We start from the raw sequence: 19,982 nt of genomic DNA on the forward strand, positions 1-19,982 counted from the left end.
TGTGAGATTTGAACTCTTGATCTTGGGGTTACAAACCCAGTACCATAACCACTTGGCTATTTAGGCCACGCCCTGTTAAGAAGATGTAACTCTTTCGAGTACAAACCCATTTCCATCTGTTTCAGATGTTGTTTCATAGTTTGCCATTGTGAGATTTGAACTCTTGATCTTGGGGTTACAAACCCAGTACCATAACCACTTGGCCATTTAGGCCAAGCTTAAGATGTAACTCTTTTGAGTACAAACCCGTTTCCATCTGTTTCAGATGAAGTTACATTGTTTCATAGTTTGCCATTGTGAGATTTGGACTCTTGATCTTGGGGTTACAAACCCAGTACCATAATCATTTGGCTATTTAGACCAAGCGTTAAGAAGATGTTACATTGTTTCATAGTTTGCCATTGTGAGATTTGGACTCTTGATACTCTTTTGAGTAAACCTGTTTCCATCTGTTTCAGATGAAGTTACATTGTTTCATAGTTTGCCATTGTGAGATTTGAACTCTTGATCTGGGGGTTACAAACCCAGTACCATAACCACTTGGCTATTTAGGCCAAGCATTAAGAAGATGTAACTCTTTCGAGTACAAACAAGTTTCCATCTGTTCCTATTCAGATGAAGTTATATTGTTTCATAGTTTGCCATTGTGAGATTTGAATTCTTGATCTTGGGGTTACAAACCCAGTACCATAACCACTTGGCTATTTAGGCCAAGCCCTATTAAGAAGATGTAACTCTTTTGAGCACAAACCCGTTTCCATCTGTTTCAGATGAAGTTACATTGTACCATAGTTTGCCATTGTGAGATTTGAACTCCTGATCTTGGGGTTACAAACCCAGTACCATAACCACTTGGCTATTTAGGCCAAGCAAATTCTTCATTGTTTCATAGTTTGCCATTGTGAGATTTGAACTCTTGATCTTGGGGTTACAAACCCAGTACCATAACCACTTGGCTATTTAGGCCAAGCGCTGTTAAGAAGATGTAACTCTTTCGAGTACAAACCCGCTTCCATCTGTTTCAGATGAAGTTACATTGTTTGCCATTGTGAGATTTGAACTCTTGATCTTGGGGTTCTAAACCCAGTACCATAACCACTTGGCTATTTAGGCCAAGCGCTGTTAAGAAGATGTAACTTTTTCAAGTACAGACATGTTTCCATCTGTTTCAGATGAAGTTACATTGTTTCATAGTTTACCATTGTGAGATTTGAACTCTTGATCTTAGGGTTCCAAACCCAGTACCATAACCACTTGGCTATTTAGGCCAAGCACTGTTAAGAAGATGTAACTCTTTCAAGTACAAACACGTTTCCATCTGTTCCTATTCAGATGAAGTTACATTGTTTCATAGTTTGCCATTGTGAGATTTGAACTCTTGATAATCTTTTAAATGAAAACCAAATCAACAAAATTGGGATAAATCAGGCACAGCCCCTAATTCAGGTCAGCTGTAAAACCAAGGACAAAGTTTAAAGGAACCCAATAAAGACCATTGATCAGTCGCAGTAACATTGTTTCATAGTTTGCCATTGTAAGATTTGAACTCTTGATCTTGGAGTTCCAAACCCAGTACCATAACCACTTGGCTATTTAGGCCAAGTGCTGTTAAGGAGATGTAACTCTTTCAAGTACAAACATGTTTCCATCCATTCCTATTCAGATGAAGTTACATTGTTTCATAGTTTGCCATTGTAAGATTTGAACTCTTGATCTTGGAGTTCCAAACCCAGTACCATAACCACTTGGCTATTTAGGCCAAGTGCTGTTAAGGAGATGTAACTCTTTCAAGTACAAACATGTTTCCATCCATTCCTATTCAGATGAAGTTACATTGTTTCATAGTTTGCCATTGTAAGATTTGAACTCTTGATCTTGCGGTTCCAAACCTAGTACTATAACCACTTGGCTATTTAGGCCAAGCTTATGTAAGTCTTTTGAGTACAAACACATTTCCATCTGTTTCAGATGAAGTTACATTGTTTCATAGTTTGCCATTGTGAGATTTGAACTCTTGATACTCTTTTGAGTAAACCTGTTTCCATCTGTTTCAGATGAAGTTATATTGTTTCATAGTTTTGCCATTGTGAGATTTGAACTCTTGATCTTGGGGTTACAAACCCAGTACCATAACCACTTGGCTATTTAGGCCAAGCCCTAAAGTAACTCTTTCGAGTACAAACCCATTTCCATCTGTTTCAGATGAAGTTACATTGTTTCATAGTTTGCCATTGTGAGATTTGAACTCTTGATTGTGGGGTTCCAAACCCAGTACCATAACTACTTGGCTATTTAGGCCAAGCACTGTTAAGAAGATGTAACTCTTTCGAGTACAAACCCGTTTCCATCTATTCCTATTCAGATGAAGTTACATTATTTCATAGTTTGCCATTGTGAGATTTGAACTCTTGATCTTGGGGTTCCAAACCCAGTACCATAACTACTTGGCTATTTAGGCCAAGCGCTGTTAAGAAGATGTAACTCTTTCAAGTACAAACACGTTTCCATCTGTTTTAGATGAAGTTACATTGTTTCATAGTTTGCCATTGTGAGATTTGAACTCTTGATAATCTTTTTAAACCCAGTACCATAACCACTTGGCTATTTAGGCCAAGCAAATAAAGACCATTGATTAGTCACAGTAACATTGTTTCGCCATTGTGAGATTTTTGAACTCTTGATCTTGGGGTTCCAAACCCAGTACCATAACCACTTGGCTATTTAGGCCAAGCAAATAAAGACCATTGATCAGTTGCAGTAACATTGTTTCATAGTTTGCCATTGTGAGATTTGAACTCTTGATCTGGGGGTTCCAAACCCACTACCATAACCACTTGGCTATTTAGGCCAAGCACTGTTAAGAAGATGTAACTCTTTCGAGTATAAGCCCATTTCCATCTGTTTCAGATGAAGTTACATTGTTTCATAGTTTGCCATTGTGAGAATTGAACTCTTGATCTTGGGGTTACAAACCCAGTACCATAACCACTTGGCTATTTAGGCCAAGCACTGTTAAGAAGATGTAGTTGCACAGCCTCAGCACCGATGTTAATCACTTGTACATAATGTTCACTATTGTCAATAAACTCTTAGCAATGTCTCCCTGCCTGTGGCTCCTTGTTCTGATGTACAGTGTTCATATCACTCAGATGTGAAACCTTTATGCACAAGATAAAGGCAGCTGTCTCAGTGCAGGGCATCACTGAGTTCCATCATTCTCTCTGTGTGCTCTCAGCACCTTTAAGGTGGGACTGGCCCCCATCTCGTCAGCATCTGTGACCAGTAAGGCTGTGCTCCTGAAGGGGTCAGGTGCTGAAGCCAGTCAAAGGATCAGGAGCTTTTAAAGTTTCAAGACTGCGTCTCCATGACCCTGATCACAGAGCACAAGCGAGCTGCCTTCAGCCAAACAGGAGTCAGACTTTCTCAGAGGCTGTGTGAAGATCTATGGAGTGTCCTCACTGCATGTCATCATCATCCTCTGGCAATCGAACAACTATTAGGGCTCCACCACATCTCCATGACAGGACCATTATCACTGAGGGTATGTGCGCTGCCATAAGCCAGAATGGAGTTAAACGTTTACATATGCAAAGTGAGGATCTATGGTGTCTCCTCACTGCACGTTGTCATCATCCTCAACAAATCTGGCAGCTATGAGGGCCTCCTGAGTGTGCTTGCCTCGTTTGGCCAGTGAGAGGGCCTCATTGCCGCCATCATCACCTTCTAGGACCTCCTCACCCTCATCTCCATGACATCCTCCTCATTGGAGGCGACCTCCAGCTCCTCCATCTCTTCCTTAGCCAGCTTCTCTCCCCATTGCAATGCCAGGCTGTGACAGGTGCAGCAGGCGACAACAATGCATGACACCCTCTGTGGACTATATTGCAGGGCTTCACCAGACGGGTCCAGGCACTGGAACCTCATCTTCAGCATCCCGATGCTCTGCTCCACCAAGTTGCGAGTTGCAGCATGAGCCTCATTATACCTTCACTCTGCTGCAGTGTGAGGCTGCCGCACGGGTGTCATCAGCCTCATCCTCTGTGGGTAACCCTTGTTCCCGAGGAGCCATCGCTGCAGTCTCTGTGGACCCTGGAAGACATCAGAGATCTGTGACCAACAGAGAATATAGGAGTCACGGACATTCTCTGGAAACTATGCGCAAACCTGCAGGATGCATTTGTGGTGGTCACACACCAGCCGCACACTCAGCGAATGGAAGCCCTCCCGGTTGACATAGTTGACCGCTTGTTGCAATGGAGATCTGAGTGCCAAGTGAAGGCTGTTGATGGCACCCTGCACCTGTGGGAGACCCGAGATCCGGGCAAGTCCCTGTACTCTTGCATCCTGGCTTTCCTGGTCCCAAGCAAAATGCACAAAGTTGTGTCCCCTGGCGAAGATGGTATCCATGGTTACATTTGTGGGTGGAGGCTTGTGATATCCCAAAGAGGCCACATGTGGAGCCCTGAAAGGAGCCACTGATGTAAAAATTGAGCGCTGCAGTCACTTGCACGGCCACTGGCAGTGGATGCCCTCCATGTCCCCGTAACACCAAATCCTGCAGCAGACTGACCAGTTCCCTGGGCATGCGCAGTCTTTGGCAACACTGATTCTCGGTCATCTGCAGGAATGACAAGCAGCGTCTATAGACCCTGGGCCTAGCTAGGTGCCAACCAGCGACGGATCACTGTGGCTCTTTGATGGCACGTTGCTCCTCCCTCTGCACAGCCAGGCATCTCCATCGCTCTCTTCTCCGTCATCTTCGTTCTCTGTACACTACGAGGCACACAGCTAGGTCACCAGGCTCCATGCTCCTGATGTACTCCTCCTGCAGGATGAAATAGAGGTGTGTGTTAGCTTGGGTGTTTAAAGAACCTCTCTTGGTTAAGTCTGAAGGCCCTTAACGCTTCCCAGAGAGTGCTGGCCACCACTTGGATGGCCAGATTTTAGAGCGCTGCATGGCTGCCCGAAACCCCACCACCTCCACCCCACTCCGCCTGACCAATTGGCAGCAGCTTTGCCCAGCGGACTACATGCTGTGCTCTCAGCACAGGTACAGGCATTCTCCTAACCGGGTTTCAAGGCTGCACTGATAGCTTGAACCATAGGGGAGACTGGTCCAAACGGGGATGATGACTTTGCAAGAAGCTGTGAGCACCTCCAACAGTGACTGCTCCACAGCCAGTTTTAGCAAGGAGATTTTATAACATGCCCAATTGTCCAACTGTTCTTCAGTCCACTAAAATGCTCATTGGTTGGCAGCCTGTGCTCGAGGGGTGAAACGCTGGAGCACTTGCTGGCACTTTCATGCATCTGTGTTGCTTGAGTGGGAAGATAAGCTAGAGGCCCGACTCCAATCCTACCACTGTGGCTGTGCCTGTCTCAGCTGCAGAGGAATGGTCGCTTTATACAAGGTTTCCCTGATGCGTGGCGGCTTCCCTCTTCCCCGCCCCACACGTGCTTGTGCACAACCACAGGGCAGCCCTTGCCTCCCCCACCCCCCTAAATCGCCTTAACTGCTGGGCAGCCCTTGCCCTCCACCACCAACCCCCCAAGTTTGCCTCAACTTTGAAACCCAAGAGGCCGCCCTTGCAAGCGCTGTGCAACGTTAATGTGCACTCATCTCCAAGTTCCCCTCAAAGTGCAGCCTGCCTTATATATGCTGTTGTGAAACGTGTTGCCTAGTGCAATCACGCTGACGTGGGCGGATGATGCAGCGTCAGGGGGACAATTCCGGCGGGCTGGCCTTATAATGAAATGCAGATGTATTAGAATGAGGTTGCCGATGTCTGACGGTGGGAAACATGGACTGCCATTGATGGGTTGAGCGGATGATCACAAACTGCTTTCATGACGTAGTGAAATTGATTTTTGGCCTTCTCACCATATTGCCCGCTTACGCTACCGAACATGCCCGATAGCAGTGGGCGCAGAAACTTCCACCCCTTATGTCACAGAGACCTATGAATGGGTTCCCCCTCCCACCTAGACCAACTTGGTATTATAAATTTAAAGGTATTTGTGGCCCAGCCTGCAGTTGAGCAGCTCCAAAGCTGGCCAGTCCAACGTTATACCCAGGCTCTTTGCAATGTAGATGCTCTATATTGTTCCATGTAATTGACATAGCAGAAAATCCTAACAGAGCAGGATACTTGTTTAAAAAAGTTCTAATTAGTTTCAGGAAATGTAAATGTTCTTCTATGAGAAAAGGGATAATATTTGCAAACTCCTAATTGATCCTCCAACATAAAAAGCCTTGTACCTGATCCCCTTGAATAATAAAATTAACCTTTTCTCAAACTGATGTAGTATTAACATTAATTATATATTGTTATCTTAAAGAAACACCTGTATCTTATAGTAGCAGAATAATACATTCCACATTGCAAGTCCTTATAAAATGATATATTCTTTGACTAATATTGAGCAGCACTCTTGGAGTTTTGTTAGTACAGTCCACTGCTTCTGTGCTGGTGTCAACACAATTTGGCCGCTATACATAATGGATGATAAAACCAAACATTTAATGTAACCAGCATATTTTTAAAAAACAGGCTTGATACAGAATGACTGAAGTTTCCACTTAGCAACTGCCTCCTGTAACATGGGTAAATACATGGAATTAAAGAAGCACGAACAGCTGATTGAAGTTGCTTGAAAACCTAACTTTGTCAAAAATAATCAGCATGCTTAATATGCTATAAGCGGGTTTCTTTGTAATTAACTTCTATAGTACTGCTTAACTATTTTCCTGATATAGGTGACTGCCTGTGATAAGCATGGATGTTACAAGTGGTGGGGATTGTAATCATTTTTAAGAAATGGTAAGATAGTGTACATTTCCTTTTACACTTACTTTGTCGGGTTTTTGACATGATGCTTGAGAGTCAGACTTTCTAATAATCAGATTTCTTCCAATAGGCTGCCCTAAACGTTGAAATTCATAAAAGAGTAACAGAGTATGAGAAATGAAAAAAAAACTAAACCAATCAAATCAAAAGTAAATGTTTTCAGATGCTTTCAACAAATCAGAATTAAGTTGCTCTTAGGAATATTAAATCTAACAAAAAAAACAAAAACCTGAACCAATGGAGTTGCTCAATTCTTTTCAAAAAAGCATTTCTTCCCCTATTTTTCTTTCTAACAAATTCAAAATCCAATGCTCAAAATAAAGTTGCTAACATAAAGTTCTAATAAAATATATTTTGCAGTAATGTGATTAAATGTGTCTACAAATTTGTATTTGAGGACCTTCATTAAAGTTTTTACCCAGAGCCCTTGGCTTCTCTCAAAAGCCTGGGATTGGAATAGACTTGTTCTCTCAACAGAAGAGCCAATGATACCAGTGCCTACAGTTCCCTGGATGTGAGGGGTAGATGGATTCTTAAACTTTTTTATAAGGTATAAGTTTCATAGGGAAATGATTAACAAGGGATTATAATGCAGTTTAATTATTTTGTTTAGGAAAATGTAAGAGTTAAACGAGAGAAGGCTGATCAAAGCATTTTTGCTTTATTTTGTTAATATCAAGAATTCGAAAAGAATGATTGTTCATATAAAAATGTTTTTTTTCTCTGCAAAAGTGCATTCCCCTCAGGCAATAACAACATTTACAAGTTTGTTTTTCTAAATGATTTGAAAACAGCTGATAACATTTCAATTAATGATCAACACCTTTTAGCATTGTGGCCAAGATGGTGCTGTGATGGTCACTAACAGAGGGGACGGCAAGTTGTGGGTCTGTTGCTAAATGGAGAATTAGGGCTATGTTCGCTGATACCGCAGTCAGACATGGATCAAAGACTCCCTGGCCAACAAGAGCATGTATTGGTTGCCTCCATCCTTCTCTTCTTCAGCTGCTCATCATATACCTGGTGACAAGAACTGTGCCCTCATGGTGGTGAGATTGTTCAGCATGCAGCAGATCATGACAAATCTTGACAAGTCCTCTGCTGTGTCCTGCAGAGCTCATCCAGAGTTGTCCAGACTAAAGAAGTGTTTTAAAGCACCCCAGTGATCTGCTCAATTATATTTCGTGTGGCAGCATGGCTTTTATTCAATGCATACTCCCCACAAGTGCATGGTTTGCAAATCAGAGAGTCGTGAGTCATGTGGTCAGTGGAAGCCCTCTGAATTTTCATTATTCAAATGTTGTCAATACTGGGCGTTGCCCTGCATGATATGCTGCATATGACTGCACTCCAGCTGCATATTGAGGGAATGGAATCCCTTCCAGTGGTGGTAAACCTCTGAGTTGGTATAAGTCTTGTACATGGGGAAAAATGCAATCTCCACTTTTTTCTGTTCTTCGCTGGGAAGAGAGAATGAAATGTATTCTGCTCTTGTGGAATTTACAACTCATGCCGTAGTGAATGACGAACTGAGAAATGTTGCAAATATCACCTGCTCAGCCTAGAAGGAACCATATACATAAAAGATCATGACCACAGTTGCTTTTACAGTCACTGGCAATGCTGACCTCGACCTGTACTGAGGCTGCGGACCTCCTTAGTGAAGTAGTGATGTCTGGTGCACAGAATTTTAGGTAGGAGAATTGCTTGCTGAACACTAGAAGGATATGGCCTCCTGCTGGGAGCCCTTCTCCCTTTCTTCCTCCTCCCTCTTCAACCAGCTTGTCCTGCTCTGTGTCAACTTTGTTCATTCTCCCTGTCATGCTGTAGGCCAAGAGCGATGCAAACTTACTGAACCCATGTCTGGGAGCAAGTGATTTATACAAAACCCTTGAAGCCAGGACAAAGTCCTTCAGCACGTGTCACACCTCTCTTTGTAGAACTCAGCACCTTTAAAAGACTGTGGGAACCACCAAACACTTATATGACTGCAACAAGAGTCAGCAAAAAACAATCAGCAATTAATCTAAATGTGGTTGATGATCCCTTTAGATAGTGCTGCTGAGGTTGTGGGAGTTCCTTCCTGCTGCTGATAGCATATTTAACATTGTGAGGTTAAGGGAAGGTGTTAGGTAGAGTTTTGTTAGCAAAATAGCATCGCTGGCATTATATCACTGTTACACACTGTTCCATGTCATGATCTGCCTACTCTGCATACTTCTAATGGATGCTCCCTGTACACTCTAACAGTCTCAACAAAGTGGAGTTCAGCGTAACCTGCACCAAAGTTTGCATGCACACTGCAGACACCGATCTGGAGGCAAAATGGCTCCATAGCACTGAAAAAGCAAGTACTGCACATGCAAATTTTGTGGCTGCAGTCTGAGAGTACACAGCAGTGGAGGTGGAATTTGGCGATTTAGGCATATTTGTGGAAGCTGATCCAGCGACTGTGGATGATGTCACCAATGGACAGCCGCTAGATGAGAAAGAGAAGCAGGCTGAAAATCATTTACTGGGGAACTCTGAAGGAGCCATTGCAGGAGTGAAAAACAGAAACTCTTGCTAAAACAAATCTCCGGCTACCATCAGATAAGTCTAAGTAGAACATGACAAGTGCAGTCCCAGAGCTCTTAGTTGCAGTGGCAAGGCTTTGGAGAGAATGGTATGGCCGGTCAGTCGCTGAAGGGTACAGAGTGTTAGTGGAAGACAGGAGGGACCATGCACCATGATGAAAGAACACAGGATGTTACAAAGTTATAAAATATTTACAGCACAGAAACAGCCCATTTGGCCCAATAGGCCCATGCCAATGTTTATGTTTAACATGAGCCTCCTCCCAACCTTCTTCGTCTTAATCCATCAGGGTCGAAACAGGGAGCTCTGGGAGAGATGGGTGTCAGGAAATAGAGATAGTTTAAGTAAGTTATATTTGTATTTGTGGGTGTTAGGAATGAGTTTTAGCTTTAAAGTTTAAGCTTGATTTGTATTTCTGTACCTGTATGTTAAGAAAGGTCAAATGGAATTTTAGTTTCACTTTAAAAGGCTGCTTGCATTTCTAATGAGAAGTTTATGACCCTTATAAAGTAAAAGTAAACACACAAGAGCAGAAAGAATAATGCTGTTGCCTAGCAACAGTGGAGCCAGATAGGCAGGTCCCTCCTACAGACATACACACAGAACTAAAGAAACAGCAGTTTTAAATTCAGTTGAAGCCAGAACTCCAGAGAGACTGGACAGTGGGAAAGGGAACTGCAGATTTCCCAAAGAATAAAAAGGTCCCAAGCGAAGAAAAACCCCATAAATCCAGGAGAGCGGAAGAGGGGAAAGTCCAAAGGAGACCTTGTAGTCAAAGGAAGGACAGAAACCTGGGAAAAGGTCCATTTAAGTGAAGTTAAGAGGGAGGGGCAGAGAGAAAGGCTCCAAGCTTCAGATTTAAAGTGAAAACAGCTTGCAAGAAGCAAAAAGGTTCAAAGAGACAACTGAAGGTCTGTAATTCTTTGCTATGGGCATGTGAAGCAGTGGTGCACTGTTAAGGCTGAGTTGGTGAGAGAAAGTGCATGGAAGACAGCTTGAATCCATGTGGTGACGCAGGGAAGAGGAACATCAGAAGGAGGTGAACCCTTAAGGAAGGTTTCTCTGAGAGAAAACGTCAGATTGGGAGAAGATTCCAAGGTGGACTTGGAGATTGGAAACCTTCGTGTGAAGGACGGAATTCAGTGAGACTGGTTGGCTCACAGTGTGACAAGCATTTGGGGGGAGTTGAGGAGAGATCCATAGCACCTGGTTGAAGTGGCATCTGTCACTTGATTTCAGAGTGTGGTGTGCCTGACCACAGGGTGCCATAGATTTGCATGGACTGTGTACTTACTGTGTACATCAGAGTATAAGATAGCTTTTGTAACTTGTGTTATCCTTACAAATCTGTATATATCTGTAAAGGTATAGTTGTGGGTGGAAGAGTATTGTAAATATTTTATTCTTTTGTTAAAAGTTCATGAGCTGACTCCTGTGACTGTTCAGTAGCTATTCTCCACGTATTTAAACAAACAAATAAAAGTTAGGATCTATCAAGCTGGGTTCCACCATGGGATCAGGCTTGTGCAAGGGTAATCTCAGCTGGGGATCATAACAACGGGAATGAATCCAAATTAGAGATGGAGCAATAGTGAGGAAAGAAGAGAAGGAACGACAGCATTTTTGAAAAGGAGGAAGACATGCCTGAGGAGAGGGAACCATTGACAATTTCAGAGGTAAAGATGTCTTGCTGCACCATGACCGATAGCACAGAGGGAACTGCTAACAATTAATATATATCTTGCATCGAGTGTACGTTCATGACACTTCAGATACCACCTTTGTATGAAGCACCAACAAATCACAACAATCTGAAACAGAAGTGTGTTAGCGCAAAAAAAAAGCCATCCACATCCTGCTGATTTTTCTGACCTTTAGATAACCTGGCCTCTACCCAAGGAGGGGAGCCAAGCAGCTGGCAATCTGCACAGTCTTTCAGATGCAACAGTAATTATAGGCTGTAATTGACTTCAGGATGTGCCCATTTACACTAGTTACCCACAGGGAATACCTGAAAAGTAGCTTCAAAGGGATAGAAAAGGTTTACAGCTAAATATCTTAACTGTGCTCCAGACCCCAGATTACCCATGAGCAATGTCATAGGAGTTCAAACTTGCAATACAAAAAGAGGTTCCAGTGACTGTGTTGGGAACTTGCATCTCAGTGCGTTTAATCTTAACACTGAAACTAATGAAAGCAATATGTATGCTTTTTTAGTATTAAAGAATTCTTTGTTCTCTTTCCAGATATGCAAAATGTCTTGTTTTCATTTCTTAAATGGTTTTCATTTGGTTAATTTTTCCTTCAAGTTCTTGCCTTGTGAGTTTTTTTAATGTCGTAAACACTGGCTTGGATAATTCATTGTTGGATAGACCTGGAATTGCAACAGTTTCTTGATTTTATTTTTTAAGACTAACTTTTTTCAGTAATTTTTCTTGCACTAATGTTTATTTCAAAAAGAAAACACTTTTTTTTCAGTCTGCTAATCTGCTTTCACTAAAATTAAGTAGATTGAAAGAAACAATGCCAAATCGGTTTTAAATTAAGGTGGCTAGCATAGGAAATGAAAATCTTTTGCACATCCTTACTCTTGATTATTGTTCATTTGTGTACCAAACATTTTATAACTAGGTGAATACTTGAAAGATTATTTGTCAAAATACTGGGATGGCAATTTGTCCATGTCATTATGTTCTGTTGCTTTTTTTTAACCATTATCAGATTTTACAAAAGTTTTCTCCTAAAAGAGAGAGGGAAAATTCTTGGCACGTCACAGAATTCAACTGGTTTTAATTTTTGCGCTTCCTCTTCAAACAGTCTAATTACTGACAGATTTCTGCCCTGCTCATATAATAAAGAGGACAATACACATAGTTGCCACAGTCACATTGTGTTCTCACAAAGGATCTTGCATCAATTTGATGGGGATTTCTTGTGGCCCTTGGAATTTAAGCCATTAACTAAGCAGTAGTTGTGTGGGGATGGAGCAGCAGGTTGGAACATTATTGAGGAAACATAACTTCTATTGATTTGACGTGTAATTCAGCAAGACTTAAGAGAAAATCTCAATATTTTGCTTGTGTGAAACATGAACACTGACATGGACCTGTTGAAATGAGTGCGCGTGTGGACTGAATGGCCTTTTCTGTTATGTAAATATTTGGGACAGCTATCCCTCGTTTCGCATTCTAAATGCGTTCCTAAAAAATGGCATGCTAAACAAAAATAGAAGTGGCAGAGCAGTTGAATAAATATTTTGCTTCAGTCTTCACGATGGAAGGCACTAACAGCATTCCAATACGAAATAATCAAGGGGAAAAAAATGGGGAGTAAATAAATACAATAACTACCACTAGAGGAAAAGTACTAGGAAAACTAATGGGGCTAAAGGCTGATAAGTCTCCTGGACCTGATGGGTTGCACCCCAGGATATTAAAAGAAGTAGCTATAGAGATAGTGTTGCACTGGTAGGAATCTTCCAAGAATCCTTAGATCCTGGAAAAGCCCCAGAGGATTGGAAAACTGGCAATGTAACACCCTTATTCAAAAAGGGAGGGAGACATAAAATAGGTAACTATATGCCAAATAGCCTAACATCCATCATTGGGAAAATGTTAGAGTCTATTATAAAGGATGTAATAGCAGAGCAATTAGCATCACATAAACTAATCAAGCAGAGTCAGCATGACTTCATGAAGGGGGAATCATGCCTGACAAATTTATTAGAATTCTTCGAGGAGGTAACAAGCAGGATAGATAAAGGGGAACCAGTAGATGTAATATATTTGGATTTCCAGACAAGGTACCACAAATCAGGCTACTTAATAAGATAAGAGCCCATGGTATTGGGGATAGTATGTTAGCATGGATAGAGAATTGGCTAACTAATAGAAGACTGAGAGTTGGAATAAGGGGGGCATTTTCAGAATGGCAATGTGTAACTAGTGGAGTGCCACAGGGATCAGTGTTGGGGCCTCAATTATTTACAATTTATATTAATGACTTAGATGAGGGAAGTGAATGTACTATTACCAAATTTGCAGATGTTACAAACATACGTGGGAAGGCAAATGGTGAGGATGATACAAGGACTCTACACAGGGATATAGATAGGTTAAGTGAGTGGACAAAGAAACGGCAGATGGAATATAATGTAGGAAAATGTGAGGTTATGCACTTTGGCAGGAAGAATAGAGGAGCTGAATAGTACTTAAATGGAGAAAGACTGCAGAAAACTGCAGTTCAGAGGGATTTAGGTGTCCTCTTGCATGAATCACAAAAAGCTAGCATATAAATTCAGCATGTAGTAAGGTAGGCAAATGGAATGTTGGCCTTTATTTCAAAGGGAATGGAGTATAAAAACAGGGAAGCCCCGCTAAAACTATACAAGGCACACCTGGAATACTGTGAACAGTTTTGCTCCCCTTATTTAAGGAAAGATATACTGACATTGGAGGCAGTCCAGAGAAGGTTCATTAGGTTGCTTCCTGATATAGAGGGATTTTCTTATGAGGAGAGGCTGAATAGGTTGGGCCTGTACTCACTGGAGTTTAGAAGAATGAGATGCAACATTATTGAAACATATAAGATTCTCAGGGGGCTTGACGGGGTGGATGCTGAGAGGTTGTTTCCCCTTGTGGGAGAGTCTAGGGCCAAGTGGGAAGGTTGGCAAAACCATAAGACGTAGGCTGGGCCATTAAGTATAATCAGGGCAGAGATGGACAGATTTTTAATCAATAAAGGAATCAAGGGTTATGGGGAAAAGGCAGGAAAGTGGAGTTGAGGATTATCAGATCAGCCATATCTCATTAAATGGCGGATCAGACTCTATGGGCTGAATGGTCGTCTTCTGCTCCTACGTCTTATGGTTTTGCCGCTTCCCTACCCCAGTCCTCCCACTTGCTTCTTGCCCACTAACCTCTTGCTCGCCATTTCCCTTGCTGTACCCTCCCCCACCCCTTGGCTCATCACTACTCTCCCCAGCCGTTCCACTCGCCGCTTTCCTCATCCAGCCCTTCTGTTTGTGGCTTCCCATCACCCACCCCTGTCCCTTCCTCCCACTTGCCACCCCTCTTTGGAGCTCTTGCTCCTAGGGAGGAATTCACAAAATTCCCAAGTGAAGTCAGTTGGCCACTCAGTGGCATGAATGATCCCAGATTGCTACTGAGGTCAAAGTCAGATAAACTTCCACTAATTTAGTAATCCTTCAGTAAGCTGATTGAGATGAGAGTTGCGAAGAACAAGCCTTTTACTCGCTCAGTGTGAAGGTTCAGGGGAGGGGTACGGTGAGCGGAGAAGTCGGGAGTGGGAAGCAGCGAGCAAGAGGATTAAGGGAGTGAGGCGGCAGTTTGTTTATAAAAAAGACCGAGCATACTCAGTAACCGTGCTAAAGTGAAAATGAAGACAGCGCTATTCGGGGAATTTCCTGATTTACAACTGGCGCGGAAACCAAAATGCACTATTAGAACCTGCTTTAAATGGGAGATACCTAGGATAGTTGTAACTTTGTAAAAGTTAAGAATTCGAAAGAGGTTTTTTCCCACTCCAACATAAAGCATTTAGATTTTGAATGTTTTAAAGTTGGTCACTTTAGTAAGGCAATCTGTATTTGTCCCGCCTAGGTACTATAGCTTGTATTTATATATGCCTTTAATGTAGTAAAACATCTTATTACACTTCACTAGGGCACACACACTAAGACAGAGGAAGAAATATTGCAGTAAGCCAAAGAGTTACGTTTTAAGGAGTGTCTTAAAAAAGGAGAGATAGGTGCAGAGGTTTCAGGAGGGAACTCCAGAGTTTAGGGCTTAGGCAGTTGAAGGCACAGTTGCCAAAGGTGGAGCACTTTAAATTGGGGAAACGCAAGAAGTCAGACTTAGAGGAGTGTAGAGATCTCAGAGAGTTGTAGGGCTGGAGAAGGCTCTAGAAAAAGCTCAGAGGAGCTGATGGCACCATGGTAATATCACTGCATTAGGTTAATGCCATGGGGGCTATAGGCTCACATCCCACCATGGCAGCTAGTGGAATTTAGATTCAGTTAATTAATAAAAATGTGAAATTAAAAACTACCATCAATGTGCCTGGTGAACACTGTGGGGTCTGGAGTTCTTTATTGGCCCCTTTAATCACATTTTATTTTAATGTTTGTAAGTTTCCTTTAAGATTAATTTTTTTAATTGCAGCACCCTTTAAGGGGCTGCCTTTTGATTTGTCCCTCATTATATCAATTTATTTTAATTGGTTTAATCAAAAGAGTAAAACCCCATCTGGTTCACTAATATCCCTTTCCTAGTCTGGCCTACATGTGACTCCAGAAATTGTTGGCTTCTGCCATGGGTGAAATTGTTGGCTTCTGCTAGGACTCAAACCAATGAAAAGAGATATGGGTTAAACATATTTTTTCACTTGCATGTGGGGAGGTACATCATGAAATATAAATGTTATTTCAAAAAATAATGCTTTAATGGGCTCAGATCTTCCGATCTCTCTTCGGTCATCCTGAAGATGTGCTGGGGGACCCCTTGGAGGTACTAACACAAGGACTCAGTTGGAATTGTGTGGGAAGTTTCAACTGAGTTCCTCTGCATCCGGAACCCTCTGGAAAACTCTCCAACTCCGAGTTAAAGTCAGAGGTTCGGATGGTTCTGGCTCACTTTACCCATAATACCCTGGATAGTTACCCAGGAAATGTTAGATGGGAGAAAACTATATCTAATTCCTGGGTATCTATGCAACTGACCCTCCCACCCAGCTCCCCTCTGGCCTCCCCTGACCCTCCGGCTCTCCCAACTCTCTGGCTCCCCTGACCTTCCGATTCCTCTCCAACCCTCATGACTCTCTCATTCCCTTGACACTCCCAACACCCCCGACCCTCTGACCCTCCAACTCTTCCTACCCTCCCACCAAACCTGACCCTTCGACTCCACCTCTCAATCCTTTGACTCCCCACCGATCCACCAACTACACCCCGACTCTCCACGACCCTCCAACACCCCTCGACTCCCCAATTCCCCCAAGCCTTCGACTCCCCCAAATCCTGTGAACGCCCCCGACCCTCAGACTCCCACTGTGACCCTCCGACTCCTACCCTGACCCTCCAATTCCCCCCAAACCTCACCTGACCCGACCTCATCACCCTACCAACCCTGCCAACGTACCCAGCTAACACTCTACCCACTCTGCCACTACCACCCTGTCACCCTACACATCCTGCCACCTACCACCCTACCCAGCTGGCACCATACCATCCCATCCACTCTACCCACTTACCTCAGTCACTCATTCAGTAACACAGTGAAAAGCTATTTAAATGTCCAAAAGCTTTCCAGTTTGACAGTGAATGAAGACTTACCAAAATGCGGTAGCTATGCGTGGCTTGGCTTCCCCTGACGACCCTGCCCTACGACGATGGATCCCCAGAACAGGTACACTCCCCATTTCTGAAAAGGCATGTCTTGGAGGTCTGGGCCAGAAATGCAGAGATCCAGTACTGTGTAAAAAAAAAAAAATGGGAGCAGAGTGGGAGTCCGATGTTCAGTCCATGATGCGACAATCACTATGTCAGGACATAAATACATTTCATTATCGTTTTTATTGAACTGTCTTAGCACAATTATACTAGATTCTGTGTAGCTTTTTACCCTTGTTATAAATGGAATATACAGTGGAGAGCGGTGGAATGCAAAAGCTTAATTTTAATTATAGTGCCCCTTTTTAAAGCTGTTCTGAACATTTACAATTCTATCATCTTGTGCAGAGTAGCACTGTATTTACAGGGTAACGTTATCACCTAGGGGAAGAAACAGTGCTTAGAGAATTGGCTGTCTCCAACATTGAGCCCTCCATCTCTTCCCCATAGTTGTTGCTTCCATACTTTTTAAATTCCAATTCCAGGAACCTGGCATATGGAAGCGATTTCTTAAAGTTTATAATGTTGCAATATTTTCTTAAGTCCTGCAGCAGATAAGGGGCCAAATTAAACTCGGTCTATGAGACTACTGCAGATATTATACAGTAGTATAGTGGTCCTGTTACTGGACTAGTAGTCCAGAGGCCTGGACTCATGATCCAAAGATTTGAGTTCAAATCCCATAATGTTAGCTGAAGGAATGTAGATTTTATGAATTGATCAAATAATCCTGGAATAAAAAGCTAGCGTCAGTTATGGTGACTGTGGAGCTACCAGATTGCCTTAAAAACCCAACTGGTTCACTAGTGTCCTTCAGGGGAGGAAATATGCCATCCTCACCTGGTCTGGCTTATATATGACTCCGGGCCCACAGCAATGTGGTTGATTCTTAACTCCCCTCTGAAATGGCCTAGCAATCCATTCAGTTTTTAGTAATGATTAGAGAACTTTCATAAGAAAAACACCATTTTAGCTGCCTGGCATTGAGTCATTATATTCGGAGACGACAAACACATACCCAGTCCAGCCACCCTGCAAATTCCTCTTCACTAATATCTGGGGACTTTTGTCAAAATTGGGAGAGTTGTCTCACGGACTAGTCCAACAACAGCTTGACATAGTCATACTCACAGAATCATGCCTTTTGGCTAATCTCAGACTCCTGCATCACGATCCTTGGGGGAATAAGAGGGAGTGACCCTGGAAACCTCAACGTTGATACATTACCCCATGACGTCTCATGGCATTGGGTCAAATATAGAAAAGTAAACCCAATTGCCACTTACTGTCCTCCTTCAGCCAATGAATCAGTACTCCACCATGCTGAATGCCTACTCCTGCTTCTGTTTCTTATGTGGCTCGATAGCATCACTACTGACCAAGCTGGCTGAGTCATGAAGGACATAGTTGCCAGTCAAGGCTTGTGGCAGGCGGTGAGAAAATCAACATGAAGGAGAAACATACTTGACCTCATCCTTACCAGTCTACCTATTGCAGAGGCATTTGTCCATAACAGTATTGCTCTGAGTGGCTAGCACACAGTCCTTCGGGAGATGAAAGCCCATGTTCACACTGAGGGACACCCTCCATTGTATTGTGTGGCACTACCACTGTTCTAAATGGGATAGATTCAGATCCAGCAGCTCAACATCCATGAGGCAGTGTGGGCCATCAGCAGGAGCAGGATTTCACCGCAATTTGTAATCTCATGGCCCAGCATTCCTCATTCTCCATTACCATCAAGCTGGGTGGCCAATCCTGGTTCAGTGAGGAGTGTGGAAGAGCATGCCAGGAGCAGCTCCAGGCATACCTAAAAATGCATGCCAGCATGGTGAAGCTGCATCACAGAACTACACTTACGCTAAACTGCTGAAAGCAACTCATGCTATTGACAGAGTTAAATGATCCCACAACCAATGGATTAGATCATGGCTCTGCAGTCTTGCCGCATCCAGTCGTCAAAGACAGTAAACAATTAAACAATTAACTGGAGGAGGAGGCTCCATGAACATCCCCATCCTCTATAATGGGGGAGCCCAACACAGGAATGCAAAAGATAAGGCTGAAACATTTGCAACCATATTTCATTCAGAAGGGCCAATTAGCTGATCCGTATCTTTATCTGGTGTAACACACACAAAAAATGACCATATGCTTGTATAATTTTATTTTAGGCAAAATCATGTCAGTATACAGATTTCGTGGTATTTTCTGATTGTTCTTTCTTTGACCAGGAATGTTTACAAGGATTATCGTTTTCTGGAGCTTGCTTGTGACTCTCAGGAGGAGGTAGATAGTTGGAAGGCATCATTTCTTCGAGCCGGTGTTTATCCGGAGAAATCCACTGTAAGTTGTGTATTTTTTAAAAAACTGATATGGTTTAGAGCTTAATTCTAAAGATGAAAATAGAGCAGAATAGTGAAACAGTAGAAGTGTGGCTAATAAAAATTGTGCCACTGTTGTAACGTTTTTGTATTTCATTTACGAATGTGCACACTACATAGTGGGAAACCAAGATGGTGAGTTGTTTTGATTGACATTATCACCATTTACTTTAATTGTTTAATTGTCATAAAGAAGTAGAAAATACTACAGGCAAAAATGCTCTCTTTACATTCTCAGTATTTATTTAGGTGTACGTGAGGAATGTCTGAATGTATCTCACTTACAAAAACTTATCATTATTTTGTTAACGTTTTCTTATATGAAGCATTTTTTCAAAACTGTAAAGCACTCCACCTGTGTTTTCCATATGTTTGCAGTTATTGAAGTAGTTTTTTTAACAGGAATCTTTAGAGAATGGCGAGTTCTGTTCGAAAAAATTTGTTTGAAACAAACCAATTAATGATGGCATTTAAAAAAAATAATGTTTGTAGACCTATCCCAATTAGATTATATCCTAGGTTTGTAAGTACTGTAAAATTATTATGAGTGGATAGACATATGCATTCAAGTTTTTATTTTACAATAATAGGCTGCTTACTTATGATTAGCCATTGCATATTAGTGTTTACCCGATTGACCTCTGTAAAGAAAATGGTGGTAGCGGTGGGGTGGGTCTTAGGTCTGCTTGAGTTTTGCATAAGCAAAATAAATTAGCAGGGAAGGAGTTATATAATGTTGAGTTCTTGCAGTATTCCTACCTAGTA

The 19,982-nt window shown here is 42.4% G+C and overlaps 1 protein-coding gene across 1 annotated transcript in view; it reads left to right on the plus strand.

Moving 5' to 3' along the window:
* Positions 1–19,982, plus strand: part of dnm3a (dynamin 3a) — a 270,163-nt gene that overhangs the window by 209,061 nt on the left and 41,120 nt on the right. The window contains exon 17 of the mRNA XM_041208391.1: positions 19,068–19,179. Coding sequence (XP_041064325.1) covers positions 19,068–19,179 — 112 coding nt within the window. The remainder of the gene's footprint in view (positions 1–19,067; positions 19,180–19,982) is intronic.

The sequence above is a fragment of the Carcharodon carcharias genome, chromosome 16 (assembly GCF_017639515.1).
Source record: "Carcharodon carcharias isolate sCarCar2 chromosome 16, sCarCar2.pri, whole genome shotgun sequence".
NCBI lineage: Eukaryota > Metazoa > Chordata > Chondrichthyes > Lamniformes > Lamnidae > Carcharodon > Carcharodon carcharias.